This window comes from Carassius auratus, chromosome 22, assembly GCF_003368295.1.
Source record: "Carassius auratus strain Wakin chromosome 22, ASM336829v1, whole genome shotgun sequence".
Classification (NCBI taxonomy): Eukaryota; Metazoa; Chordata; class Actinopteri; order Cypriniformes; family Cyprinidae; genus Carassius; species Carassius auratus.
In genome coordinates this window covers 4,151,726-4,162,807 of record NC_039264.1, presented here as the reverse complement: position 1 = coordinate 4,162,807, position 11,082 = coordinate 4,151,726, and the positions used below count along the sequence as shown (strand labels likewise).

Sequence of the window (11,082 nt, the reverse complement as noted above, 5' to 3'; positions counted from 1 at the left end):
TGATGTTCAGATACCTGACAGCTGTCAGGGATTGTGCAATTGGGATACTGGGGCATAAAATGTCCCAAGAAAACATCATAACACATAACAGCATAACACCCAATCAGCAGAACAGCAGAACTTCCAATCTTGATGATCTTGGGCCCATTTCATGCTTTCCAATTGATGACATGAAGTTAGTAAGAATTGGACTAATAAACTCACAACACTGTAAATAGTAGCACCACCGGAAGAAACTCATCACTTACAAAGTTGTCTCTGAATGCCCAGGGTCACTGACTTATGTCTGCAGACTGAAAACTAATCGCTGCATGGTTTCTTCTTGACTAAAAAGATAAAGCCTGGTAAAGCCAGTACTGTGAGATCATTTGTATTCTGCTTTTCCATTCACAAAAATGTAGAATAAATTGACAATTTTGATGACAATCAAAATCAGAAGATGATCAAACTTCAGTGTTATTCTAAGTACAAGACTCTTATTGTCTGATGATTTTCATTGGGAATCTCCCATCATGACTACAGACACTGTGGTCTTATGGATGAACATTTTCACTGCAGCTTTTTCATGTTTGCAAAACAGATGCAAACTATCCATCCAGAGGTGATAAAGTAGACTCTGCTGTGGTACTGATTATTTATATCTGTACAGAAATGTGGTTTGATCTGTGCATGAGAATGTGTCTACTGCTGGATGCTTGCATTTGATGTCAGTTTGTTAGTGTGTGTATGAGGTGTCAAAAGTGTCTGTTTGCGTGTGTATCTGTTCAAGTGTGTGTCTGAGGTGTCAACAATACATTCTGGTCAGTGTTTACATCCATCCTCAAGCGCATGTGAGCTCAGCTTTACAGGAACTCGCTGATCAGATCACAGACACAGAACAACAACACTCAGACTCCATTTTAATCATTCTTGGGGACTTTAATAAAGCCAATCTCTCCCGTGAACTGCCAAAATACAGACAGCATGTTACTTGTCCCACCAGAGACAGTAATATATTGGATCACTGTTACACCACAATAAAGGATGCATTTCACTCTGTTCCACGAGCAGCTTTGGGACGTTCTGATCACCTTCTGGTTCATCTTATACCGTCCTACAGGCAGAAACTAAAATCAGCTAAACCTGTATCAAGGACTGTAAAAAGAAGGACTAATGAAGCAGAGCAGGATTTACAATCTTGTTTTGACCTCACTGATTGGAGTGTTTTTGAAGCTGCTGCCACCGATCTGGATGAACTCAGAGACCGTAATATCATATATCAGTTTCTGTGAGGATATGTGTATTCCTACAAAGTCTCAACTAATTTACAACAATGACAAACCGTGGTTCACTGCAAAACTCAGACAGCTCCGTCAGGCCAAAGATGCTTACGTGAAGGGGGACAATGTCTTGTATAAACAGGCTAAATACACACTGGAAAAAGAGATCAAAGTGGCAAAGAGGAATTATTCGGAAAAAAATAAGGACTCAGTTCACTTCCAACGACTCTGCATCAGTGTGGAAAAGTCTAAAGAAGATCACCAATTACAAGACACCACCCCCCAGAACTGTAGAGAATCAACGACTGGCAGACGATCTGAACGAGTTTTACTGCAGGTTTGAAAGAACACCCATCACCTGCCCTGAACACCTCCCCACTCAACCATTCACACCATTCACAACTCCTGCAACCAGCCCTGAATGCCTCTCCAAACAACCGTTCACACCACTCACAACTCATGGAACCCGCCCTGAACACCTCTCCAATCAAGCACTCTCACCATTCTCACCTCCTGCCTCCCCCCTCTCCCCCACACCTGCAATTCAGATCAGCGAGGATGCGGTGTGCCAGGTCTTCCGGAAGCAGAAAAGGAAAAAAGCACTAGGCCCAGATTGTGTTACACCAGCCTGTCTGAAATCCTGTGCTGACCAGCTGGCCCCCATCTTCACACAGATCTTCAACAGATCGCTGGAGCTGTGCGAAGTCCCTTCATGCTTCAAACGCTCCACCATCATCCCCATCCCAAAGAAATCCAAAATTACAGGACTAAATGACTACAGGCCTGTGGCTCTAACGTCTGTAGTCATGAAGTCATTTGAAAAACTGGTGCTGGCCCACCTGAAGGACATCACTGGACCCTTGCTAGATCCTCTTCAGTTTGCCTACAGAGCAAACAGGTCTGTGGACGATGCAGTAAACATCGGACTGCATTATGTTCTGCAACACCTGGACAGACCGGGGACTTATGTGAGGATCCTGTTTGTGGACTTCAGCTCGGCCTTCAACACGATCATCCCAAACCTCCTCCTGCCCAAACTAAATCAGCTCTCCGTGCCCACCTCCATCTGTCAGTGGATCAACAGCTTCCTGACAGACAGGCAGCAGCTAGTGAGGCTGGGTAAATACACATCCAGCACCCGTACAAACAGCACCGGAGCTCCCCAGGGCTGCGTTCTCTCCCCACTGCTCTTCTCCCTGTACACTAATGATTGCACGTCTAAGGACACCTCTGTCAAGCTCCTGAAGTTTGCAGATGACACCACACTCATCGGCCTCATTCAGGACGGTGATGAGTCTGCTTACAGACAGGAGGTAAAAGAGCTGGCTGTCTGGTGCACTCTCAACAACCTGGAGCTTAACACGCTCAAAACAGTGGAGATGATCGTGGACTTCAGGAGAAACCCCCCTGCTCTCCCCCCACTCACCATCATGAACAACACTGTGACTGCAGTGGAGTCATTCAGGTTCCTGGGCACCACTATCTCTCAGGACCTGAAGTGGGACATTCACATTGACTCCATCGTAAAAAAGGCCCAGCAGAGGTTGTACTTCCTTCGCCAGCTGAGGAAGTTTAACCTGCCACAGGAGCTGCTGAAACAGTTCTACTCCACCATCATTGAATCCATCCTCTGCACTTCAGTAACTGTCTGGTTCAGCTCAGCTTCTAAATCAGACTTCAGAAGACTACAGAGGGTAGTCCGGACTGCTGAGCGAATCATCGGTACAACCCTCCCTTCTATTCAAGAACTGTACTTATCCAGAGTGAGCAAAAGGGCTGTCAAAATCACTCTGGACCCTTCACATCCAGCACACTCCCTCTTTGAACTGTTGCCATCTGGTCGACGCTACACAGCACTGAGCACCAGAACGACCAGACACAGGAACAGTTTCTTCCCTCAGGCAATCCATCTTATGAACAGCTGATATAACTGTGGAACACACCACACTAGTTATATTATATACACGACACTTATTTATCTAACATATATACTTAGCGTACACTTAAATTTTTTGCACATAATATACATGTACATACATAAATGCTCATTGTAATATACCTGCCACACAATTGTCAGTTTGTATATTGTCATTTCTTACACACCTATTTGCATTTTTATGTATATTTTATTCCTATTGTATTTTTTGTTATGTCGCTGTTATGTGGCACTGCGGAGCTTCTGTTTCGAAAACAAATTCCTCGTGTGTGTGAACATACCTGGCAATAAAGCACTTCCTGATTCCTGATTCCTGATATCCTTCCATCTCCTCCGTGGGACTCAAGACCGGTGGGTCGAGCAGGTGTCGCTCATTTCCAATCACTCCACCGGCCTCGCTTCCGTTCCCACGGCTCTCGGCCCCGCCCCACTCGTCACAGAACGATACTAAACATGAAGGGGGAAAACAAGATCAACAAGATACATGATATGTGGAATACACATATTCTTACTGAACTTTGAGTTTGAGAACGAGAGGCAGAGAAGGCAGGTGGGAGAAGGAGATAATTTCTGCAGCTATCACTCATCTTGCTATATTTATGTAAAATTCATTTCATTTTGAGGTTACAGAAGGGTTGGTTTGCCCATGTCACCTGACAAGCTACCGCTACTGCTTATGAACCACCAAAAAATCGTAATTTTACCGAGCTGCTACAAATTTGTACATGTTGATTAATGATGACAGTGAGTTTGAGAAACACAATTCTGAAGCTTTTATAATGCCTACAGTAAATGGGCTGCAGTTTTGAATCTCCAGTAGTTTAAAATGATTATCTGAAACAGACCCAATCTTACCTTTGTTCACTCACTGTTCTAGAGTGAGTCCTTTCTGCACTACTCTGACATAGACCTACTGCAGCTGAACAGCCATTCCAAACAGCTCAACACAAGTTAGCACAACCTGGACAACAGCAATACATGTGTTTGAGAACTGTAACTGGTCAAAAAAAACTTCTGAATTGCAGTTTTACACTAAATTACACTCACATTTACTCATGACCAAAGAACCATAGTCCTTTTGCATACATCATGTAATCATGACCTCACGCTCACAATTTATTCTAGGCTACTAATTTCAAATGCGTCCACAATAGTTGACAATTTGAATAAATCTAGGATATTGTGTTAAGTGAACTTAAACATTCTGTTTAATCATAGCTGATATTTGTTACATTAATTTTTACACAAAGACATACGAGCATCATTGGCCGAGTGCTTGGGTTCACTTACCTGTCTAACTTCCTTTGGAAAAAATACTTTTGATTTTGCATCACAAAACAACAGACTAAATTAAAACGAAATACCTTTTTATAAATGAAAAAAAAAAAAAAAACATAATGCATTTATAAAAGGATTAACTAACAATAAATTAAAAATGTTCTAGTACAAGGGTCATGAGCACCAGTAACAAAGCACATGCAGAATGGTTTCTTGCCTTTACGAATAGTCACATGACACTCGTACATCCTTTTAGAATCTACTGTGCAAGTTTGTGGTTTTCCTGCGGGGTTGGCCTTATTTTTGAAACTGTTTACGTGGGTTAAACGTGTTCCATTTTACATAAAATACTTGTATTGAAATGCTAGATGTTTAGGTTTGTGAAGGCGCTCTCAAGTAGGAGATTTTCAAGACAGGGATGTTTGGGTGCCTCTGAATGATTGCGTCTGTCTGTCTATCCGTCCGTCCGTCCATCCATCCATCCATACAGTGGTGTGAAAAAGTGTTAGCCCCTTCCTGAATTCTTTTTTTTTTTTGCATGTTTGTCACACTTGAATGTTTCAGATCAACAAACAACTTTAAATATCAGTAAAAGATAACACAAGTAAACACAACATGCAGTTTTTAAATGAAGGTTTTATTATTAAGGCAAACCAAAACTACAAATCTGGGTTTCTTGATTACATCAGCTTGTTACTCAAATCATGTGATCTATATATTTATATGTTTTGGGACAACTGTCTTGTTTTCATTCCTCTTATTCAACGTGCAGAAACTTTGGCATAAGTGTTAGTCATTTAGTATTCAAAAGGAAATGTTATTTATAATGAATTTAAAAAAAATATATTCCACAGAGATGATCATGTTTTTAATGTTTTCCCATAAACATACCTAAACAGAAAAATACATACATGATGTTTTGTGTTTCAGAAAAGATTGTCTTGTGGGTTTGCTTCAAGGCACTTTTCCCCTTGACTCATGTCAATTGAATAGAAAATGAAAGAAAATAAGCACCACATGAAAAACAAATAAAAAAACAAGAATGCTACCAAAAGAAAGAAAGAATACATCTGTTAGTCTAAAGCTGAACAAGCATGGCTGATCTGATAATTAAAGGCAATCATCTTCATCAAACTATGATAATATTCTACAATACAAATACATCCGCAAAATATAAAAACAAAATAAAAAAACTTGACAATCACAGTTGAACACAATAAAACTGAAAAGATAAAGAATTGCAGTGCCATTCATTTCACATGCACAAAAAAACAAGCACACAAACAAATAAAATACTATTCAGCACCACAGAAATATCACAGATGTTTTGTTTGATGAATATAAAGAAATATTACTAAATGTTTGAAGACTTAAAAACAGTGCATTTTTATAGATATTATAGTAACACACATAAATTGTGTGGTAACATCATTCCAGACAAACAACACATTAGTATTTTTGCAAGTTTTAAAGCCAGAGTATTTAATAGGGGTGTCGCGATATTCCAATATTGACAATAGCTATGAATATTCAAAGCAACAATTATCGATATAGTGCTAATTTAGTGTGTGACGAGATATATATATATATATATATATTGTATTTGCCATAAATACAGCTTGTGTGTAGAAATCTTTTTTTCTTTGTTCAAATCTATAAATAGTTACTCGATAAAAACAGATCTTGGAAAAACTAATAAACCACATTGTAGCATTAAACTCTGTAAAATGTGAAGTTGGTCGCACTGGCATACACTTAATGCCTCATCTGCGGTCATTCTTTAATAAAGTTCATTAGTAAACATTAGTTAATAACATTAGTTAACATATATACATAACAAACAATAATGAACAATATTTCCAAAGCATTTATTAATCTTAGATCATGTTAATTTCAGCATTCACTCATGCATTATTAAAATCACAAGTTGTGTTTGTAAACATTAATGTACTATGAACTAACATGAGCAATGAATGACTCCGTTTTTATTCATATGTACAAAGATTAATAAATTGTGTAATAAATGTATTGTTCATTCATGTTAGTTAATACAATAATGTTAACAAAATCAAATTTTAAGTGTTACCATTAATATTTATTCATCATTCTGTTGACCTTGACAGTATTTTCTCTCGTTATTTCATGGGAGCTCCAAAGAAGATGGAGAAAGCCAGAGACTTGTGTCTTGCATTTATCAGTATCAGAAAAACTCAATAATAAACAAAGTAAAAAATAATTTGACTCATACCCCCCCCCACCAAGGTTTCTATAAATATCACAATATATCAATATTTTAAATTCGTATGGCCACAATAACCGTGATATGAAAAATCTAATATCTTGACAGCCCTAGTATTTAACATGACTTATATCATGTGCATCCATTTACAAGCATAATAAAATCACTCACAAGAAAAAAAAAAAAGTCAAGCTTATACCTTTGGGCATCCCTTAAGGTCTTCTGGGGTTTTATTTATTTACTTTTTTTTTTCTACCATTCTGACTGTGTTATCCGCAACTGCATACATTTTACTATTTCACCCTAATTTCCTATAATTTCCTAATAATCTATTGTAAAGTACACAAATTAGTTACAATTAGAGCAAAGATCATGCATTTTTTTTTTTTTTTTTTTTTTTTTAAACCCCAGGACCGTTTATTTATAAAATGATGCCTTTGTTAATACGGTTTATTTCTGTTAGCAGGGCTTCAAAACTTTTCACAACATGGTGCCATCTTCTCAAATGCCGCTAGAGGCTGGCAGCGAAAGGGAGTCAATCCAATAGACTCCCCATGTTAAAATGCCCAACTTTAGAGCATAAAAAAAAAACATTTACAGGATAAAAAAAAATTATTTTGATCTATATACCTCATTTTGCCCTTCATGACAACTGTGAGGGGCTGAATTTTTTTATTTTTTATAACTCTTCAGTTTAAACTATATTAAGCTTTAAAGTTCTGCATAATTTAGGGCGTGGTCACCTGCGTGACAGTTGGATTGCCGCTGCTGACACAGCCGTCAAGCTAGGTGGGCGTGGCTTCAGCAAACAGCTCCTGCCTTTTTGCTCATTTTCGATTATCTAGGAGCGACGGCACGCTCTGCTCAATTTGTGCTTCAATAACGCTTTTAAACGCTCTCAAGGGGAGACGAATGAAAGAAACTCCCCAAAACAAGCAACAAAAGGAGTTGGCTATGTTAAAGGCTGGAGAAAAGCCTTTTAAAGCATAAGAGCAAGAGTCTGCTGATGCCTATGGGTTGCAGACTCACTGCTCTGATTGCTGGCAAGGGATCTGCAACTAAATATTAGCTTTTAATCTTTTACATCTGCCTTAAATTAAGCTGTTCCAATACATATGTTCACATCAAATAATTGGATGAATTCTAAAAGTGCTGTCCTTTTTATTTGGTAAGACATGTATATGTCGAAAGACCTAATAACAAAATCTGACATTCTGTAGTTTTGTCACATATTCATCTTTTAATCATATTTGCAAATGTCTTGACTCCACAGCAGAGACTGTTCCAATATTTATGGAGTACACTGTGTGTGTATATATATATATATATATAAAGCACTATGTTAATAAAAGTTGGTCAACCAGTGTTTTCTGTTGATGGTGGATGACCAAGGGTTAATGCTAGTGGTAAATTAATAAATATTAAAAAGATAATCAAGCATAGTGTTAGCTCTTTCAGGTCACATTAGTCAAGTTTGCATCATATAACATATAAAGTTGTTTTCTTTTTAAAAAAAATTTCTGATGCCACTTGTAGATTTCATTTAATTTTTTTAAGCACACATTAATTTATTAGTATTATTAGTAGTATTAGAATTTGAATTAGAATGTGTTTTTTCCCCAGAAAATAAAGACAATATTTAATTTTTCAGTAATGGGAAACAAAACTATTTTTTTTAGGAGGGGGGGGGGGTTGTATCTGTGGAATGCACATGTTTCTCTGTTGTGTTTCGAAACTAAATCACTTTAGAAGGTCTGATAAACCTCTACAGACCAAAACAAAACTCTGTTTTAATGCTGGTACCATATTGCTTACATTATTGGTACCGACTACTGAAATCTTCAGATCTTTGCGAGTAAATAGAGTTTAAGGACATCCCATCTACCTCAAATTAATGCTTTTAGGATCAGGTGGCGAGTTATCATCATCATCCTCCTGTAAAAAAACACATTCACAATAGTTCAAATGAATGAGGGGGTCTGATGTTTAAGTTACACAAAATAAATCAATAAATACTCGACAATAAAGAAATGTACCCTTTCACTACAATTTCTTTTCTTCTTTTTTTTAATCCGAATAAAATTTTGGCTTTTAAAAATTAAAGCTTTGCTGGTCTCCTTTGGAAAGATTTTAAGCCTTAAATGGATGAATGTTTCCCCAAACATTTTTACATATTCAGGTCTTTAGCGATCCACCGGATCCAGCATCAAATTGCAGTGACATTTGTATTTCATTGCATATTGTAATTGCTCTGCATTAAAGCCTTTCAAACCACTTACATTTTTGCTGATGATATATGTTTGTTTTATGCCTGTGGAGTGAAACACCGTGTCATCATTGTGTATCAAACAGTTCCACCTCAAGGAATGAAGATGCATTGGACATATTGAGTCATCAGATATGTAAATATAGTTGGGAAGAAAAAAAAAACACTTACACATGTACCTTATACACTATTTACAAAAAACTGAAAACTAGAAAACTGGCTGATGTCTAGTTGATTTTTATTAAAAAAAAAAAATGAAGGAGGGAGAGGGCAGAGAATGATGTCCCGGGTCGCTAAAGACCTGAGGTATGCATTCAAGGGTTAAACAATGTTTTTTTGGTGCTTGATCGATTAACATTAAACTTTTTTTGCATGCATTTGTGAAACAATTCTTAAGACACTGACAGTTAACATGTATAAGAAAATTAATGTCAGAGTTCCAATAACTCAGAGCACTAAAGAGACCTGACTCTACTGACTGTGAAAAACACCAGTGTAACAATACTGTGTGAAGATGCCATAGACCTGCTGCAGGTCTGAGGCATGAGGCATGAGGACTGCAGATGTGAACAGAGCAATAAACTGCAGTGTCTGTAATGCAAGACACCTACAGTAGTTGCTGAATCGTTTAATGCTCATACAAATATCTAAATATTAGAAGAAATCTGCAAGAAAAAAAATCTGTTGAAAGTGGAATGAGTTTTTTTGTTGTTGTTGTTGTTTTTGTTTACTACAGACTTGGAATTGGAACAGTTGTTGTGGAAAGTTTTAATTTCCTAATAATTAAGCACAACATCTTAAACTGCTTAGTATAAACTTGAAGTATTGTTTTATTTCAATATCACATCTAGAATTCTTGAACTGATGTACTGGTGTTTTCTAATAAGACAACTTCTCTGCGACAAAGGTTGCACTTTGTGTTGTTAATATAATTGTTATTTCGTTTATTTGGGAGTTATGCGTGTTTTTAAATGTTTTTAAATTGCCTCACTGGTAAATATCTGGTTCTGTGTTGTTAAAAATTAAATTCAATGACTATTTACAGTGTACATTTTTGTGTCAGTCAACAATAAAAACAGAACACAGTTTGCAGAGTAAATCTCATATGTATTTTGTTAAATTAGCTCTATATAATACTTACATTCATGTGGTACAGCTGTATGTCTCCTGCGGCGACGGTAAACCACACCAGCAGCAGCAGCAGCAGCCACCAGCAGAACAACAATAACTATTCCTGCTACAGCAGCTGAAGACAGACCTGAATCTGGAACAGCTAAAGACAGACAGTCATTATTACTAGAGTGAATGATGATAAATCCAATATTTAGCAATATCCTCGAATGATATTGACTGCTCCAGGTGTATTCATGGTGTGTATGTGTGTGTGTTCACTGTGCGTCTGCACTTGGATGGATTAAATGCAGAGCACAAATTCTGAGTATGGGTTACAATAATTAGTCACACGTCGCTTTACTTTCACTTTCTACTCTGGTCATCAGTTCTATGACATTGATTAAACTGATAAGTATCCCTAAAATCAGAAGGAAATTATGGTTGAATAATAAGGGTGTAGAAGCATCTAAAACTGAAATTCCCTGTAAACTTATCCCTCAATTCTGATTGGTTGATTTGAATATTGTTCCAGGATCAACATGTTGCACTTGCTGAAATCACATTCAAAAACAAACAGCCCACAGTCCAAAATCCAACACATATAGGCTGTAAATGTTTATTATTATTATTTTATTATTATTATTCCTCAAAGGAAAATGCATTGAATGACTAAATTATTTACTCACCAGTGACAGAAACACTGAATCTCTTCACTGTGGTGATGCTGAATCTGCTGCTGATGATCTTTAGCTCATATTCTCCAGAGTCTGTGGTTCTGGTGTTCATGATGGTCAGAGATCCAGTCTGATGATCCAGCTTCAGTCTGTCTCTGAATCTCTGTTTACACTGAACATCTGAACAGATCTTACTCTGATCTCCACTGATTTCAGTGATGAGAATCTCATTAAAATACCACGTCAACACATCATTTGGGTGTTTTATTACACCAGAGTCTAAAGTGACAGATTCTCTCTCCTTCATTTCATATAGT

At 37.4% G+C, this 11,082-nt stretch overlaps 1 protein-coding gene across 1 annotated transcript in view; it reads right to left on the bottom strand.

Annotated features, from left to right (window-relative positions):
• Nucleotides 1-5,091: 5,091 nt before the first annotated feature.
• The window catches only part of LOC113039446 (uncharacterized), a 7,115-nt gene continuing 1,124 nt past the window's right edge, over nt 5,092-11,082 (bottom strand). Inside the window, exons 3-5 of the mRNA XM_026197336.1 lie at nt 10,778-11,082; nt 10,120-10,251; nt 5,092-8,647 (exon numbers count right to left, since the gene is read on the bottom strand). The exon at nt 10,778-11,082 is cut by the window's right edge and continues 16 nt beyond it. Coding sequence (XP_026053121.1) covers nt 8,646-8,647; nt 10,120-10,251; nt 10,778-11,082 — 439 coding nt within the window. The 3' untranslated portion in view covers nt 5,092-8,645. The remainder of the gene's footprint in view (nt 8,648-10,119; nt 10,252-10,777) is intronic.